Source organism: Bison bison, unplaced genomic scaffold (assembly GCF_000754665.1).
Source record: "Bison bison bison isolate TAMUID 2011002044 unplaced genomic scaffold, Bison_UMD1.0 scf7180017864338, whole genome shotgun sequence".
Taxonomy (NCBI): domain Eukaryota; kingdom Metazoa; phylum Chordata; class Mammalia; order Artiodactyla; family Bovidae; genus Bison; species Bison bison.
In genome coordinates this window covers 4,124,679-4,143,257 of record NW_011494910.1, presented here as the reverse complement: position 1 = coordinate 4,143,257, position 18,579 = coordinate 4,124,679, and the positions used below count along the sequence as shown (strand labels likewise).

At 57.0% G+C, this 18,579-nt stretch overlaps 1 protein-coding gene across 6 annotated transcripts in view; it reads right to left on the bottom strand.

Annotated features, from left to right (window-relative positions):
• Positions 1–5,733: 5,733 nt before the first annotated feature.
• Positions 5,734–18,579, bottom strand: part of IKBKE (inhibitor of kappa light polypeptide gene enhancer in B-cells, kinase epsilon) — a 24,868-nt gene continuing 12,022 nt past the window's right edge. For 2 of the 6 annotated variants that reach the window (XM_010854197.1, XM_010854198.1), the window contains exons 14-22: positions 16,380–16,455; positions 16,152–16,264; positions 14,369–14,445; positions 11,936–11,975; positions 10,947–11,048; positions 9,196–9,292; positions 8,385–8,497; positions 8,117–8,188; positions 5,734–6,518 (exon numbers count right to left, since the gene is read on the bottom strand). In XM_010854197.1, the coding sequence (XP_010852499.1) occupies positions 6,485–6,518; positions 8,117–8,188; positions 8,385–8,497; positions 9,196–9,292; positions 10,947–11,048; positions 11,936–11,975; positions 14,369–14,445; positions 16,152–16,264; positions 16,380–16,455 (724 nt within the window). In that variant the 3' untranslated portion in view covers positions 5,734–6,484. Of the gene's footprint in view, positions 6,519–8,116; positions 8,189–8,384; positions 8,498–9,195; positions 9,293–10,946; positions 11,049–11,935; positions 12,098–14,368; positions 14,446–16,151; positions 16,265–16,379; positions 16,456–18,579 lie in introns of those variants that run through there. The other 4 variants (XM_010854199.1, XR_826512.1, XM_010854200.1 and 1 more) reach the window with 4 other exon arrangements.

Genomic DNA, 18,579 nt, shown 5'->3' with positions numbered 1-18,579 from the left:
GAAACCCCCAAAGGGACTTAGGGACCTCCCAGTGATTGTGGCAGTACAGCTGTCTGCTTGGGGTCACTGGACCTGTCAGGACAGGTCAGGCTACGGGCAGTAAACAACCCTCCACGTCCCAGTGCCTTGCACCCAGAGACTGCTTTCTCACTCACATCACATGCCCCTTTGCCTGTTGGTGGGGAGACTTTGTTCCTCAGAGTCAGGGATCCAGGCTGATGGAGGCGTCATGTAGCATGTTGCCCAGCAGCAAACCAGAGGGACGCAGAGATCCCCGAGGCTCCGATAGCAGCATGCAAAAGCTCCAGCTACTTCTGCTCGCTCCTCGTGGGCTAGAATTAGTTCTAAAGCCCACCCTCCACAAGGAGGGCAGGGAGTGCATTCCTTCCTTGTGCTCAGGATGGCAAAAGAGCTGGAAGTACTTGGTCAACAGCGCAAATGACCCCTCCCTGCTGTCCTTAAGAGCACAGAGCAACTACTCATTTAACAAGGGATCACCTAATATCCACTGTATCTCAGGTGCTGTTTTAGGCATTAAAGGTGCAACAGTGAAATGGCCATGTTCCTGAAGCTAATAGAAGTTTAGGCGGAGAGTCAGCTACTAGACACGTCAACTCGAGTGTAACAGAGCCTCAGGTCACGCGCACTTGATGGCAAACAAAGCCCAGTGAGGGACAGAGAGCAGCGGGGGCTGTCGGATTGGACTGGAGGCAAGAAGCACCTCTCTGAGGGGCAGATGTTTAAACACAGCCCTGAGTGGGGCCAGCCCTTTGTCTATCTGAGCAAGGAAGTTCCAGGCTGAAGGAGCGGCAGGCTTCCCCTAACCCTCCCAGACTTTGTGAGCATGAGTTTCTTCCAAATGTGGATTCCAGACCCTCCCTGCAGAGATCAGTTCCCTAAGTCTGGACACTGGCTTGTATCTTATGTGAGTTTGGTGAACATGACTCAGAGACCACACTCAGTAGATGTCTGAGGAAGAGCGCTGTTACCTTGAGAAACTGCTGGAGGATGCCTCTTCCTCACGGCTTCCTTCCCCTCCCGGCTGCTTCTGTACACAGAGCTCAGCCTCCTCAGAGAGTGGGGAGCACCTTTCATTGCTAGACTGTGAGCAGGCACCGTGACAACACATTGTTGGGGAATTAAAGTGTTTGTGACGGTCCTTTGTAAAGTGCAGTGTGTTATACATATTTACACTAGAAACATGCATTGAATACCTGCTCTATGGCAAGCACCCTTGGCTTGAATGACCTCTTTACAGCAACTCTGTGAAGTGTCTGGCATGCCTACTTTACAGATGAGAGAACTGAGGGTCGGAGAAGGCATGTGACTGGCCCCCAAAGGTGTCACAGGTTGGACTGAGATCTCTGATTTTGCCTTGGCACTGCCCAGCTGGTGTGGTACAAATGCTGCTAAGTCACTTCAGTCGTGTCTGACTCTGTGTGACCCCATAGACGGCAGCCTGCCAGGCTCTGCCATCCCTGGGATTCTCCAGGCAAGAACACTGGAGTGGGTTGCCATTTCCTTCTCCAATGCATGAAAGTGAAAGATGAAAGTAAAGTTGCTCAGTCGTGTCCAACTCTTCGAGACCCCATGGACTGCAGCCTACCAAGCTCCTCCGTCCATGGGATTTGCCAGGCAAGAGTACTGGAGTGGGGTGCCATTAAATGGCAGCGTTTAAAACCTCTGATCTCAGTTTGTACGTGCTGTTTGAAGAAAATTTTCCCCCATTTTTCTCTCTCTGTTGCAATCTTGTTCAACTTGCAAAGTCTAGTCCAGATAGCAGGCCCTCCACAGGGTCTTCCCAGAGTCCCCCAGCCCTAACTCATTGTTTCTCCTGCATCCACGTCATCCTAACATGAGTCACAATTAGGTTTGCACATTCTTGTCTCCCTCACTTGTCAGTCTTTCTGCCACTGTGCAGGGCAAAGAGGAGGTGCTCGTTAAATGTTTAGAGAAATGAACTCGGCTGTAGGCTCCCAACCTGTACCTAAGAGAGAGTTTATTTCTTAGTATCCCTTCAAGCCATGGCCCCTGCACCCAGGGAGGGGAAGATGAAGGAACTGTCTGGTCTAGGGAGACCAGAAGGCCCCCCAGGACCTGTGGGAGCCGGGAGAAAGTTGCTGGTCACCGGGGTAGATTCTCTGCCTTCATGTGCTAGTAACTGGCCAGGGCTCGGGGCTCGGGGCACCATCGCCCTTCTCAAGGGCTTGGGCTTTGTATGTAACACCAGTGCCCCTGGGGGATCCTCTAGGTCCTTGACACTGCCTGGTGGCCAGAGGGGCAAACCGGGCTGGCAGTGTGAGCAGGAACACGAGGGCTCCTGGGGTGGTGTCACTGTGTGGGATGCGAGGCGGTGGGGCTGGCTTTCCAGCGGTGTGGGGGCGCCTCCTCCATCTGTGCCTCAGCTACGGAACTCTCCTGTCCCCAGCCGCTCTGCCAGGCTCACGATAAGCCTGGTTTCCGTGTGGATGTTTCTTCTCTCCATGTTGGAAAAACTTAGATATTCCAGGCCCGTTTGTCAGCAGCTGTTGCCCTCAGCCAGGGGGGTGGGGTGCCGAGCCACAGCCACGGACGTTCCAGGACTAAGCCATCGCCATGGCCAGGGCAGGGGCAGGCGGAGGGGCAGAGGGGCCTGGGCCGCTTCCCACTGGAGGCATGTGTGCGTGTGTGCACACACACACACACATGCCTGTCCCTCCTCTGGTTCCTCTCATTTCTGCCCCTTCTCCCCTCTGTCTCCCTCTCCACCCATCTCGCTCTCCTTCTTCCCCATCCTTCCCTCCTTCCCTCCCCATCCTTCCCTCCTTCCCTCACTCCCACTCTTCTTCCTCCTTCTCTCTCGGCCTCACGAAGGCTCCAGAGAAAGGACGGGACTGTGTCAAGTGCCCGCAGTGATTCTGAGCTTCCAAGAATACACTGAAGCTACTTCAGGTCACGCTGGCTCCTTCCTCACCACCTCCCATTGGGGTTGCTGGATTACAGAGGTTTTTTTTTTGCATGTGCATGTGTGAGATGAAGCAAAAAGCAGCCAGGAATCCCATGCTTTGCACAATCACTGAAGCAGTGTGGGAGTGAGCCCCGACGACCGGCTGCGGGAATCCTCTGGGGCTGTCCCTGCTGCAGGGAGGCGGCCTCAGAGAGCACGTGCTGGCCCAGGAGGAGGGAGGCCACGCCGCTGTCCCTGAGACTGGCCTTGCCAGCCTCAGCCAGCAGGTTGTGGGCTGGCGCCTGGTCCGGTGTCCCCTGCTGCCCACAGGCCCATACTGGGCGTCCATACAGCCTCTACTGGAGGCTGCAAACTGCCTCGGTGTCCTTGAACTTTAGAGCCTGCGGGAGAATCTCTGGGGAAACGTCCACAAGGCAGGCTCCAGGGCCACACCCTTACAGGTGGGAATCAGGAGGTGGGGAGGGTCCCAGAATCTGGGTTTTGAACCAGAATGCCTGTCTGTATAGAGGAAACTGCACAGATTCTGAGAGTTGCAAAAATTATCACCCTGAGGCCCCAGGGCTCAGAAGGAGGCACTAGGGCCCCGGCCCATCTCTGCTGCTTCCTTCCAGGTGCCCCTTGAACCAAGTGGCCTGTTTTAACGGCATGTTCACCATCGATCCGAATGCTATGGGGCCTCTTCCCCAAGATTTGCGATGAACCTGAGCCACTGATGGGTCAATCGGAGACAAGGGCTCCGGTTTTCCCACCCAGCCTGCGTGGTGGCCTCAGCCATGGGAGGCGGGGCTGGAAGGGTATGCAGAGACCCCAGGGAGTGTTTCTGACTCCTTGTGGAAACACAGAATCTGTCCCTACCCACAGCTTTGAAAGATGCTGTCTCCATCTTACAAATGAGAACCGTAGGCATGGAGTTTCAGTCCACACTCCACACAGGCACACGTGTCTTTAAAATACCAGTTGGGCTTGACCTACAAAAACCTGTTTCCACGGCTCCCTGAGGTGAAGCCTGCGTTCCTTTGTGTGGCCAAGGCGCAGCTTCTGGATCTGGCTCCGCCCGGTGCTCAACGCCCACTTCCCGCTCCAGCGTGCTCTGTAGCAAGACACATCCCTGCCGTTCCTCCCACACCGAGGTGGGTGTCGGCCCCCCTGCCAGGGATGCCTCCCATGCCTTCTCTGCCGGGCAACCCTGCTCACCTGCCAAGACCCCACTCTGGAGCCGCCTGCTCCCCGAGTCCTTTCCTGACCCCTGCCCTCTGGCGGTGGTGATGCAGGCCGCCCCCCGAGCTGTGCCTTCCTGTCTCTGCCCGCTGTCGTGGTGCTGAAGGGCCCTTCCCCATCAGGGTGAGCTCCCCAAGGGCGGGCACAGCACCCAAGTCGCCACGAAGCTCTGGCTCCCCTCCCAGGGCCTGGCACCCAGCAGGTGCCCAACTGACGTCTCAGCAGCTGAATGGGCACTGCATTTGAAGTGTCGTGTTAGGAATCACCAGAGAGAAGAGGTCATCAGACACCTGGTTGGGGGGGCGGGTCTTACCAGGTTCTGGAAGAACTGGACAAGGTCATGGGCCTGGGTCCAGTTCCATGCTCCCCGCGGAGAGGGCATCAGAAACCCTGCTGGGCTGGGGGCACCCATGTCAGGGGCTCTGCAGCACAGGATCACACTGAAGCTTTTGCAGGTTCCCTGCTGGCCTTTGCTCATGAGCTCATAGAGCCTGGATAGTATCATTCCCCCAAATCCGCACTTGGCTTTCAGGGATCCCGTGGCTCCACCCAGCATACAGGGTCTTAGAAGCAGCCGCAGCTGCCAGGGAAAATCTGCCATGGGACGTGCCCGGCAGGGCTGCTGAGGAGCCAGGAGTGTCGGCTGCACTTCCCGTGGGCAGGGCGGACCAGAGGGGGCCTGGTGCCCAGGGCCATTGGAGTAACGGCTGGCTCCTGGGAACCCAGGACCTGAGCCCGCCCGGCCCGAGTGACCCAGGGCCCGATGGCACCCAGGAAGCCTGAGGCAAGCACACCCAGCAGCCCTCCCCGGGTCTTTACAGGGCACTGGTCTTCCCATGGAGGACCGGCCCAGACAACGTCGGACTCCAGGACCCAGCCTTCCTCAGCGCCGCCCTGCAGGGCCTTCAGGCGGAACAGCCGCTGAGGACGCAGAAGCTCCTGAAAGACAGGCAGGAAGGATTCCCGGGTCTTCATGCTTCAAAGCGCCAAGTAGGGCTCCTCACTCTTTCCCGCCCATGCTGGAGCCACTTTATTGCACACCCTTCCCCACCCGTAGGCCAGCAGGGTAGTCGGCTCTGGTGAAGGGAAAGGGAGGTACCCTGCAAGGGAAAGACTAGACATGCACAAATCTGAATGCCACACCCTGGCACCATCCAGCTTCTGGGCAAAAAGAGGGGATGTACAAAATGGCCCATAGGACTGCTCTCAACCGATATTTAGGACCAGCTGAACAGTGGTAGGGGGTGCGTGGAAAGGAATAGGCACTTGGATGGAGGTTTGGAGGTTAAAAAAACCAAACAGACCCTCCATGCCAGTTCTAGGCCCTTACACAGCTCCTCAAGTGACAGGGAGCCAGAAAAGACAGACCCCAGCAGGAGGCCAGCCTCCCTGGGCGCCTCCCTGAAACCAGGCTCCCATTCAGGGAAAGGCAGTGAGCTGTCCTGCCTCCATCTCCTAGTCCTTCTCACAGATTCCCAGGCACACGCAGCCTAGAGCCCTCCCTGATCCCCGAGCACACGCAGCCTAGAGCCCTCCTTGCCTCCAGAAACAGCCCAGTGACAGCCACCCAGAAAAGGGTCCTGTTTATTTCATTTCTGAAAGCTGCAGGCCTTGACTTCCTCGGGGCTCCGGCCTCATGGGCCTGTGCTAACCGGCACAGCTACTGTCGACGCCGCTGGCTGCGAACCCCCAAATCTGGTGGTGCCCCAGAGGGAGAGGGGAAGGTCCCCGAGACACAGCCCCGGCCTTGACCACCCCGTTCTTCAGCTTTAGGCTCGGTCTGACTGGAGGGAATGGGAAATCGGGCAGTCATGCCTGATTCCTCGACGGGTGACCCTCAGCAGCCATGGGAGACGGGGGAGGTCCATTTGTTCAACATCAATCACCTGAAGAGGAAGGAAGACGGGGATGGAGTAGTCTGCCCCGGCCCCCTGGGGAGCCCCCGGGAGGCCCCCTCTTCTGTTCCCTGAGGAGTGAAGCCCTGCACACCGGGGCAGGCCGGGGGAGGGCGTTTGGGAGCCTTGGCCCCACCGTCCGGCCGGCAGGTTTGCTGCACGGCGAGGAAGACAGGGGGGCTGGCTCCGGGCTCGTGCAGGGGTGCAGGTCAGCCTGGGATCCGGCTGGTGCTCCCGGGCCTGCTGCGCTGCCCCCCCAAGAAAGGCAGCAGAAGGTAATGCTGGAGACTCCCGGCTGTCAGCCAGGAGGGAGGTAGGCTGGTGAGGTGGACCCGGCACCGTCCTGTTGGGTCCCCGGTGCCGGCAGCCGGGCAGTGCTTGAACAACCGTAATGCTTCAGGATGCCGCGGGCACATCCCCAAGCTCAGATGTCAGGAGCCAGTGGGATCCTGCTTAGCCTGTAAAGAAAGGCCACGGTTAGTGTCTCCTGCCCAGGTGGAGAGGCCAGAACCCCGCCCGGGGACCCGCACCGTCAGCTTTCAGGGGCAGCAGGCTCGTCAGGCCCTCCGCTCTCCTCCCGGAGCGCCTGTGTCTCCTGACAAGAACTCTATTCTCATCCCTGGCTACACCTTAGAATCACTGGGAAAGCTTACGAAAATCCCCAACTCCAAGCGGCAGTCAGAGCCTCTGAGGCCAAGACCCAGGCATCTGTTCCTTTTAAAAGCTCCCCTGGGGATTCCACTGTGGCCTCGGGTTAAGAGGAGGGGAAACGGAATTCAGATGGTTTCTTTAGGCTCTTTGGTTACAGCTCTGAATCAGGAAGTAAAAAAATCCACTAAAATAAAAACGTTAGCTCTCTGTAAATAGACTACGTATCACAGCAAGGAAAATTTATGTTGGCACTAAAATTAGAACTTCCTGCCCCTAAGGGTTGTTTCGGAAAATCTTTCTAAGAAGCTGTCAAATCGTCTCCCTGTGGGTATTTAGGAGGATGGGTTCTCCTCTTGCCAGAATGTGACATGGGATGCCTCCCCAACCCAAGGACCCTCTGAAACTCTAGGAGCAGCCGTGAGCTCTGCTCCCAGCTTCCCTACCTCCCGCGGACCTCAGGGAACACCTGCCATTTAGTGAATCCCAGCTCTGTGCACCCTTCCCTCCCAGCACAGTGCGTCTCTCATCCCGTTTAATCCCTTTATTAGCACCAGGAGGTGGAATCTCTGGGAATGTGGTGGAGCTCAGAGCCAAAGAAACTTCCCGGGGCCGCACGGTGGGTGAGGAGCAAGCAGGGTCACACTCGGTAGGAATCTCTGCAGACTCTTTGGTTCCCAGATGGGGAAGTGACAGGCGTAAGGATGATGGGGAAGACGCGGGAGGTGTGTGCATGCACGTGTGAGTGTGTATATGTGTAAACGGGACCACCCCTGCTTCTGAGATTGTGTCCTTCCTTCTCTTTGGTTTTCAAACGCACCTTCGAAAGTGAGACTTCTAGATGGCCGGGCTTTTTCCCCTTCCAATGGTGCTTACTTGGTAATAAGAGAAGCCAGTCACTCTGTTATTCTCCAGCTTTCTTTTGTGAATTTTACACAAAATCCAAAGGCTGAGCCCCGCTGCATCTGCCAGTATCCCCCCGACTTCCACCCTCCCCTAGCCCAGGGGTGGACTCCCGTCTGACAATGACGCAGAGCCTCTAACAGGGGGCCTGCAGGCTGAGCCAGTTCTTCCAGCTCTGCTCTGCATTTCCTGGGTCATCGCCACTCTGAGGATGGGTTGTATGGTTAAAGGAGCTGGTTTGGGCGTCAGGTAGAGGCCACGTTCATGCAGAGCTGGACACGGCCACAAATCCACGTGGCTGCCCTGAGGCCCACCCGCATCCTCCAGAGCACAGTGAAAGCCTCCACCTGGTCAGCACACCGACTAACCTGGGGGCAAGGTCAAAGCCCTGGACCGTGGACCCCTGTCATCACACCTGCCTGGGCAGGCACGGGGCCTGTCCCCCTGGGGCAAGGATTGCTTGAGGACCCGGCCTCCCTACCCCTGCACAGCGGGCACGCCTCACCCTTCAATGATGCGGTTGTTGTCCTGGAGGTCAGATGCCAGCACCTTCATCTCCCCATGGAGCTCCTGCATGCTGTTCAAGGCCAAGCAAGAGAGGCAATGGTGGCTAAGGACCAAGGCAAGCCTCCGCCTGACCTTTCCTGGGAGACCCCCTCCCCGACAGCCCCACCGAGCCTCATTCCTGCCTACCGGGCCTGGCAAGGGGCAAAGCCCCTAACACACACACACACACATGCTCACACGCTCACACCCCCCCCTCTGGCACTTACTGGAGAACTAGGTCCTTCAGCACAGAGCTGGGATAAGGAGCTGTCAGGGGTGGGGAGGCCTGAGGCCCCTGTGTTCTCTCCTGCAGGAGCTGGTGAGATAGTCGGTCAAGGATCTGAAAGAGCCACACTTTAGTCAGAAGGGATAAGCCAGCTCAGGTGCTGGGCGCAGTGGGGGTGCGGGGAGGCATAAGCAACGCGTAACAAAATTATCCCCAGGCAACATCCCTGGAGTGTCAGGAATTTCCCACAAGCCCCTCCTTCTTATCCTGGGAGCATGGGGCTCCCCTGTCAGGCTCCCCTCTGTGTCTGACCTGTACCTGTCAGGACACAGTTGAGTCAGAAGATGCAGAAGGTGTGGGGGGCAGCCCAGCACCGTCTCTGAAAGAATGTGTCCAGTGCTGGGGAGAGGAGGAGCTGTGTGGGCCTTACTCCTTGAAGAACAGCCCCTCTCTGTCCCTGCTGGCAAGGCAAGTGGCCTCTCAGAGTTGCCTGAGTTGGTCTTTTGAGCAGAACAGATCAGAAGACCAAGGAGTGTTCAGGTCACCTCCCTCGGGAGCCTCCCAGGTTGCACGGGGCCCAGAAGATGCCCCAGGGTTTGGGAGCCTCTGCCCTGTTATCGAGCATGCTTGTTCTGAGAACGCTGGGCACTGCCTTCTATCCTGGCGGGTCAGAGACCCTCCACGCCACACCAGAGTCCTTGGACGTGGTCAAGCATGGCTCTGCCCTGAGGCAGGGGAATGGCCCGGATGCCTCCCAGGCGTCCGACTGGCGCGGCCATGCTTGGCACGGCTAGGGCCCCGAAGCGGCCCACCTTGCTGAGGCTCTCCTGGGCTCCCTGGGCTTCCGTGTTGCAGGCGGCCACGGAGCAGCCCACCAGGCGCAGGTGGCTCCTGGTCTCGTCCACCAGCCTGGAGAGGGCAGAGAGGCGTCAGGGCCCGGCCCACCGCTGGCCAGCACAGACACAGAGAGGCTTCCCACGCAGAGGCTGGGGCGCTGGCCACCCACCCTGCCCCTGCCCTTCCAGGAGCCCTCAGCCCACACCTGCCCCAGGTAAGGGTGCTGACGAGGGTCCTGGAGAACCAGCACTGTGGGGGCTGCACGCCCCTCCCGGGCCGGGACGCACAAGCCAGTAAGCTTAGTAAGCGAGGGCCTGGGTCAGGCTCCGGAGAGGCCAGACGCCTGCTCTGGGGTGCTCAAACCGGGGCCTGCTGACGCCCCCATCTCCAGAGCAATATATATTATCATATGTGAGACAGATTGCCAGTCCAGGTTTGATGCATGAGACAAGGCGCTCAGGGCCGGTGCACTGGGATGACCCAGAGGGATGGGATGGGGTGGGAGGTGGGAGGGGGGTTCAGGATGGGGGACACGTGTACACCCGTGGCTGAGTCATGTCAATGTATGGCAAAAACCACCACAATACTGTAAAGTAATTAGCCTCCAATTAAAATAATTAATTTTAAAAAGACTCTTAAGAATTCTCTTCTCTCTCTAAGCAGAGGGAGTGAGCAAGGACACTGCCCCACAACATTAAAAGGACGCCAGCTCCCGGAGGCTTCAGCCACTGCTCGACTCTCAGCCCTGTGACGCATCAGAATCACTGCTGCTGCTGCTGCTAAGTCGCTTCAGTCGTGTCCAACTCTATGCAACCCCATAGACGGCAGCCCACCAGGCTCCCCAATCCCTGGGATTCTCCAGGCAAGAACACTGGAGTGGGTTGCCATTTCCCTCTCCAATGCATGAAAGTGAAAAGTGAAAAGTCGCTCAGTCGTGTCTGACTCTTCTCGACCCCATGGACTGCAGCCTACCAGGCTCCTCTGTCCATGGGATTTTCCAGGCAAGAGTACTGGAGTGGGGTGCCATTGCCTTCTCTGTAGAATCACTGAGCAGCATTCAAAGCCCACTGGCCAAGCCCAACTCCAGACCATTAGGTCAGAATGCAGGGTGGCCTCCGGCAGGGGAGGCAGAAGCTGTCTTCTAAGCTGAGTCTCCTCTCCATCCTCAGAACCCGCCGCTCCTGGGAAGCGGCCCTCTCGTCTCAGGGAGGGGCTTGTCTGAGGGGCAGAAACCAAACACTCCCACAGGGGACAGCGTGGAGGGGGCTCCACATGGGGGCCCGCCTGCCCCTGCTTCCCAGGCCACGTGTCCCCATCTCAGTCCCCAGAGAGGGGGCTTCTGAACACAACCACCTGGGACGAGGGAGAGAATCTAGATTTTAGACGCGGTCATACCCATATGCTAGTCCTGGGGCTGCTATTTACTAGTGGTGTGGTATTAAAGCAGCAACTGTTCTGTGAGCCTCAGTTTCCTCATCTGTGAAATGGGGTGATAGTGTCCACTGCAGAGGGCAGACCTTGTGAGACTGAGTTAACAGAAATCACCCAGCAGACTGCCTGGTCCACCCAGGGCCACAGAACCACCTTTCTTTGTTGTGGCTTTTGCTCCTCTAGTACCGCCTCCCTCTCAGCGGGGGCTCTGCAAAGCCCAGGGCTGTCTGAGGCCAGGAAGGGCCAGGCCTGGAGGGCCCTGGGAACCGAGTTCAGAAGGGAGGGCCAGTGTTACCTCATTCGCTTGCCGTGTGTGACCAGGGATGCCTGGTACTTCTGCACGCATTCCTCCTGGAACACCTGCAGGAGCCTTTTGGCTAAATGACTAAAATTCACCCTGAAAAGACAGAAACCGAGGCACAGAGATGAGCAGCCAGAGCCACCGGAGCACAAGCCTAGACTCCCGGCATCTCCAGCGCCCAAGTGTCCATCCCCTTGGTCTAGAGCAGGGCCACCTCCCCAAAGGAGGTGACGGTGCTCGCTCACATGCATGGTGATGGTCAGAGCGGCCAGCACACAGCACACCCCAGCAGAGGGATGTGCGAGAAGGATCAGGGGTCTCAGGAAACACACATACACTCGAGCTCAGCCCCCAGAGAGGAGAGATGGTTGTGTGCACGTGCGTGTGTGTGTGTAGTCAGGGGTGCAGGCGATGGTGCTCGCTCTCATGCATGGTGATGGTCAGAGCAACCAGCACACAGCACACCCCAGCAGAGGCATGTGCAAGAAGGATCAGGGGTCTTGAGAAACACACACACACTCGAGCTCAGCCCCCAGAGAGAAGGAGAGATGGTCGTGTGTGTGTGTGTGTGTGTGTGTGGTCAGGGGTGAGTCCTCAAATAAGTATGAAGTCAGGGAGGCTTCCTGGAAGAAGAGAGTGTCCAGGAGACAGAGAAGCAGAGGGACATCCAAAGGAGAGCCTGGGCTAGAGCAGAAAGAGCCCAGAGCATAAAGCGGTACATGGTTAATCAGCTAGGGCAACAGGAAAGGAAAGCCCTCATACAATTGTGTTCATACCAGGAGTCAATCCAGTCTCATCAAGACTGCTGCTGAGAAACGCGCCCCCAACCCGGCCCCAGAGTTAGTGCCCCCCAGCTTTCCTCCTGCCCAGCTGGGGCCTGGGGCCAGGGCCCTTTACCACCTCGTGTCTGGCACAGAGACTCACTGTCCCCTGGCGACACCCACCCTCCGGCTCACCCGCCTGCTGGGGCACAGGCCACTCACTTATCCAGCTTGTGAATCTGCTCCTCGTTGTAGCCCAGCCCTGAAGGAGACAGACAGGGCTGAGGTCACGCATGCGATCGGTCAGCAGAGCAGACGGCGCGAGGGCCGGGCGAGCTGCAAGGGTGAAGGCAGAAGCCTGGGCCCTGCCCGGCGCTCCCAGCCCTGCAGAGCCAGAAGGACAGGCCGAGGGAGACTAGCACCCAAGACCCTGCATTATGAGCAGGCAGAGGCCCACGCGGGCCAGGCAAGCCCACTCATCGGGGGTGGTGGGACGGGCGCCTAGGGCTCCAGGTGGGCACCGGCGGATGAGACGGGCCTTGAAGGATGTGACCTGACCCCTCATCCAGTCCTCCTCCCCGCAAGGCAGATGCTAACAGCTGGTGGACTCCGTCCCTGAATATTCAGGCTGCGGACAGCTGGGCTCTGCAGCAAGGGGTCGCCCAAGCCAGGCCACCACCTTTGATCTTCCCTTCTCAGCCCAGCACTGTTGCCAGCAGGGCTGAGCTTCTCACTGCCTTGGCTGCGGCCTAATGCTCTCTGCACTGGGGAGGTGCTGCCCTCTCCTGGACTCCAGGGGAATGGCCTCTGGTTAGCAGCAGAAACACGAGGTGATAAGGAGGTTCCTGCCGCTGGGGGTCTCTTGCTGCCCACCCCCATAACTCCCCTGATAGCGGAATCGCCTCCCTCCCTGGCCTCTTTGTCCTGGGCCCTGCGCTCAGCTGACTGTGAGGTCCAGGCGATCCGGGACGAGGCCTGGGTCTGCCTCCTTCCTGTTATCGTAGCAGGGTGCTGTAGGCAATTGATTTTTGCCTTATCCGTCACTTGTAACACACAGGATGGGAGTGAAGGGAAAGTGAGAAAGTGCCCTGCAAATGACGGGGCATTTTCTACAATGCCATCTTTCCCCAGGTGTTGGCAGTGAAGTGTTATTTGTCCTGGTTCTTTATACACTTGAATAAAGGACTCTTACAGACTGATCCAAGTGAAATTCTTTTTGAGGCTGTAAAATGGGGTGGCTCAAAGCAGCTGGACCCAGGTTGCTCGGGCTACTTAACTTTCCTGTGTCTCAGTTTCCTTATCTATAAAATGGGGAGGTTAATAGTGTCTTACGATTTTTATGAGCATCACATAATTTTTAAAAATATACCCACTGTCCATAGAACAATGCCCAGCACACAGGAGGTGCTCAGAGTGTAGTGGTCACAAGATGGCGGGATTGCAGTGCTGGAGGCAGAGAAACCTCCGGAAGTCTCCTAACGTCACAGCAAAGGTGGTCAGCTGGGTGTCAGGCCAGGCTTCTTGAGCCCATGGCCCCCTGGCCTCAGGAACAGGGCAGTCTTGGTTTTCCCATCTCCTGAGCTGTGCTCCCTTCAAGGTCAGACCCAGAGGCAGGACTGCGGCTCCCAAGGAGAGACCACCATCTTTCAGAAACTGCATGTCCAACACGGCGGCCGTGTGGCTGCTTTGAACTTGGAGTGTGGCCAGTGCAGCTGATACGACAGAGAACCTGAATTTTTGTTTTAACTTAACAAATTCGATTATATTTAAAAACTAAAGCAGTGTGCAACGTTTTTTCCCTGTCAAACACAGCTTTATTGTTTTGGTAAAAGTACATGTAATTCTGTTAAAGAAATTAGCTTCTGAATAGAGGTGCCCCGTAAGCATAAAATACACGAGGGTCTGCGAAGACTCAGCACAGAGTAAGACTGTAACATATCTCTTTAATAATTGTTTCCATGGATTACATGCTGAAACGACAATCTGAATATACTGGGTGAAATAAAATACATTATTAAAGTAAATTTCACCTGTTTCTACTTTTTACATTTTGGCTACTAGCTAACTTAAAACTACAAATGTGCCTGGCATTATATTTCTATGGGACAGTACTTTTTAGATAATCTTAGGGGTGGAAGAGAGCTTTGCAATCAAGCCCAAGCCCTCAAACATCGATTTCCTGCACATGAGGAAATGCTAGGGGCACGTGGGCAAGAGGGTCAGTTCCTGGAATGTGTTACCTCCCTAACCCCACGAGCCAGCTGGGGCCTCCCCAGGCTCCCCTTCCTGCACCAGCGACGCTAACTGGTATTTCTCCTCATCCTCCCCTTTCTGGAAAGCTTGATGACCTTAGTGAGCCAGAGACACACGGACAGGGAATCACTTCTTAAACCATAAAGTGCTCTGAGAAGATGGGGGGTCTCGGTCAGGCCGCCTTTCCTATAGCACCCAGGTCTCAGCGGAGCCCCCAGGTGGCAATGGGTGCAGGAAAGGCTCAGGCCCCTCAGTGGTCTGTAGGGGGCCCCCCACCCCTCCCCACCTCCCGTACCCCAGCCCAGCTGCGCCACCCGATGCTGCTGCGGTATTACGAACAGCCAGCTAACCAGAGGGAAGGAGGGAGGGGAGAGGAGGGGGTTTTCTCTCCCCGCGGCTCACCTGGCCTCATTCTGGATTTCTTGAACTGTTTGTAGGTGAGGTACATCTTGTCCAAACAGCACTGAATCTGCTGGATGCTGTGGGCAGGAGACAGAAGAATCGAACCGCACGGGTCAAGGTGAGGGAGGCAGGGACGGCTGTGGGAGAAGCGGGCTGTCTCCCTACAGGAGGAGCCTCGTTTTGGGTGGCCACAGTTCTGGGGGCCAGTCTGGGAGTGGGGTAACTCTTCTGTTTGAGGCATCTTCTGCTTAGCTAGTCATTTCTCACTCCTGTGTTTATTCTCTCTCTCTCTCTCTCTCTCTCACACACACACACACACACACACAGAAGAAGCCAGGCAGGACGCGTGGCAGGAAGGTGGTCTTTGCTGCCCAAAAAGGCTTGAGAAGAGGTTCTGGGAAGGAGCCCTGGGCCCCAGAACAGGAGAGGTGGTGGCACCTGCGTGCCGGAGCCCAGGAGGAACTTCTGTCCCCTGGCAAAAGCAAAAGTCGTGTTTTCTGCGCAAGGAGAAAGAACTTAAAGAAGCAACAACCCTTGTTTGAAACGAGGATGACTCCAGGTCCTTGGTCCTGCCTGTAGACAGGGAGCTCGGGAGATGACCTCTCTACCCTCTCAGCCTGGGCTCTAAGGTCGTGACTGTTTCGTCCTTTTCTTTTCCAGGACACACCCTGTTTGAGATGTTGGGGTGTGAGGGCAGTTCTTCCCCACCCCCCGGCCTGTTTGGCTTCACTTCCTCCCTGCAGCTCCACCCAGGACCCCGTCTCCGCTATTTCTGGAGAGCCCACGCTTGTTCCCAGGATCCTGTGGACTCCAGGACCCTCCCCAACCTGGGATCTGGAGTGGACAAGATCCTAGGTCCAGTCTTTATCCAAAATAATGGAGCCAGAAGTGTTTCAAATTCAGAACCACCCTCTGATTTGAGAAAGGTGGGTCAGCACGCATACACTGTATCATGGACGCCCCTGGGGAGTCTAGGGCAGCACCCCGTCATCACACACCTTCAACCTTCAGGACTGTAAGAACAGTCACTTAGTGGGATAAAGAAAGACCAGGAAGAGCCTCGTGTCAGTTAGCGCAGGTTCTGCAGCTAAGACAGTGAAGAATCAGCTCCGAGGTGTTCAGAGCTTTCTGAATTCAGAATTGGGGACCGGGGCGTGTGGCTCTGTGCAGACACTGACTGTGGGGGCTGGAGGAGCGGGCCACGCCCTGGTCAAAGCCCAGGAGGCAGGCAGGCGCTCCGCACACGGGCCGTTGGGGAAGTGGTGATGGGGATTTTCCTGTTTGTCTGAACGGAGACTGGGGATTCAGAGGGGTAAATCCCTGGTGTAGGCCAACCATACAGGCTCTGGAAGCAGGCAGACCTGACCTGGGGCCCTATCCTTTGTCATTTCGAAGCCCCATCATCTATAAAAGGAGCACAAGAGTAGTAGCATCATTACTGATTTGAAGATGATCTGAGATGATAGAAGTAGGAGGACCCAGTCCGGGGTCTGACCAGAGCGAGGGTTCCGAAGAGGTGGGAACGCGATGTTTCTTCCATTAGAACTACTGCACCTCTAAGACTCGTAATTCACTAACTCCCAGCTGGGGCGGGACCCCAGATCCTTGCCTTTTCTGGGCAGTCTCATGGGAGGGCCGTGGGTTCCCCACCGCGATCCGCAGACCCCAGCATCCTCGCCAAGAGAAGAGGGGAGGCGGGCGGACTCCTAACGGGGCCACCCGGCCCTTTGCGGCCTCCGCCCTTGCCCCACCTCCAGCCCGCCAAGAAGAAAATCCCACAGACCTTCTGTCCTCATGTACCTGATCCCGGTTCTTCACCAGCTCAGAGCACAGGTCGCTCAGGGTCTTCTGAGTTTCTGTGATATTGTGGGAGCATCTGGAGAGGACCTCGGCCAACTGGGGGACACGAAGGCAGACCCCGTGGGGTCCTCAGCGAGGCTCGGATGGGAGCCTGGCCAGACCCCTGCTCTCAGCTCTGCTCCTGGCCGCCCATCAGCCCAGCCTCACTCACATTCCGCAGCCTGGACCTCAGCTCTGCGGTCCTCTTCAGGTCCTGGAGCTCAGGCACCCCGGCCACGCCGCTAAACCTCGAGGGAAGGGTGAAAACAGATCTAAGGATTGGACTTAGTGGCAAAGAATCCGCCCGCCAAGCTAGAGACGTGGGTTCGATCCCTGGGTCAGGAAGTTTGCCTGGGGAAGGACATGGAATCCACTCCGGTGTTCTCACCTGGGAAATCCCAGGCACTGAGAAGCCTGGTGGCTGCAGTCCATGGGGTCACAAAAGTCAGACACATCTTAGTGGCTCAACAACAACAGTAAAAGCACACAACAACCAGACCCCAAGCGCGGTATCAGATTGGATCCCGGTTTGGGGTGAAACCAGCCAGAAAAGAACACTTGGGGGATAACTAGGGAAATCTGAACATGGACACGCCCTATAGATGAAATGTACTGACCTGGAGGATCATAAGCTTAGAAAAGCAGGTTATAAAATAGCAAGCACAGGGAAATGCCATGTTGGTTAACACACACAGGTACCAGAAAACCACGGATATATGCAGATATCATGTCTCTTTGGTGGCAGGATATAGCATTTTAATTTCATTTTTGCTGGTCTATATTTTCTAACTTAGTACAATTAGCATAACATATTATGCTGTTTTTATACCATAATAATTAGGGAAGGAGAACCCTGTGTGTTTTGGGAGGGCGGGGGTGGGGAGGAAGGAGGATTGGAGAGAATCAGGCAGGAAGGGGTGGGGGCTCCCGGAAGGCAGGGCAGGTCTGCTCACCACCACACCTGCAATGTCTAAGACAGTGCTCACACCAGCAAGCGCCCCACACAGAGTGTCGAATGGACTATTCAGCACAGGGACGGATTTCAGGGCATGGGATACTTGTGCAGAAGAGGATGAGGCTGCCCAGCCCAGCTGGACCAGGAGTCGGGAGGGGCAGGTCAGAGTCCTAGCCCTGGCTGCCACACCCCTGTCTGCAGGATCTGGGTAATCACTTTATCTTCCAAGCCTCAGGCTCTTCACCCATATAATGGGGACAGAAACCTCCTTCCTGCTCCCATAAAAGGTGATTGTGGGATCAAAGAACACATTCACACAAAAGCAGTCTTTTTGGGGGTGGGGAAGCCCTGGGAGTCCCCACGTCAGTCAGTCCTGGGGCCTGAGTGGGGCCTACAGATGGCAGGGGGGCTTCGGGACAAAGGCCAGGGTACCCGGGCGTCTCCAGAGCCCAGAGCGGGCGCTCACGTCCGGGGGTGAGGCGAGGCTCCAGGTTGGCAGGACGGCCCCTTAGTGCCACGTGCCTGGGCTCTTCCAATGTGCGATTTGGTCATAATATTGTTTCGGGTTCTCTGTGGGAGGCAGCTAGTGTCATCAGACCTCATAAGAGCCTGCCGGCCTGAGCATGTCCCGCAAAGAACAGGACTGGGAGGCTCTCGGGCTGGGAGGCCCTGAGGTCAGTCAGTCCTCTCAGTTTGAAAAGGAGGAAACAGGGGCCCAGGTAGGGAAGGCACCAGGTGGTGGAGACCAGCTGTGGGTCAGCGATGAGCCTGGGTCAGCGCCCTCCTTCTTGGGGGGCCGAAACCGGCCCCAGAGCAGGCACTCTCCTGGCCCTGCACCCTCCTGGCCCTGAACTCTCCACGCCCACCATGCCTCAGGGGAGACCCTGGAGCCCAATGGGGAGAAACCGCACCAGCACACCCTGCGACTCCAGCCCTGGGGCTACCTGGGGCCCCACACTCTCAGCCCAGGGAAGACGGGCAAACACCCAAATGCTCTCTGCACATTTCCTTCCCGCTCCGGAACCTCACTGGTCATTTTACTGGGTCCTGGGGCTGCATGCATTCTCCCCTCCCCTCTGTCCCTCTCCAGCTCCTCAGCAGGACATCTTCCACCATGACCACGGCTTCAGCAAACCTCACAGCACCTCCCCACCCCTCCAGTCACCGCCCCCTTCTCTTTCCCTGCACAGGGCCTTCAGCTATTCACTCACATTCTGGCCTTAAAAAGTCTCACTTCTTCCAGGAAGACCTCCCTGGTTTCTTCTACCCATTTCTAGTCTCCCTTCACCCAACCGTCCGGCCGCCTGCACGTGCCAGGGAAGGGCTGTCTCCTCCAGGAAAACGGGGGCCCTCTGCAGGCCTGGGGCCACATCACCCCTGGAGGCCTGCTCTGTGCCCTAGCAGAGCCCTGCCCAGA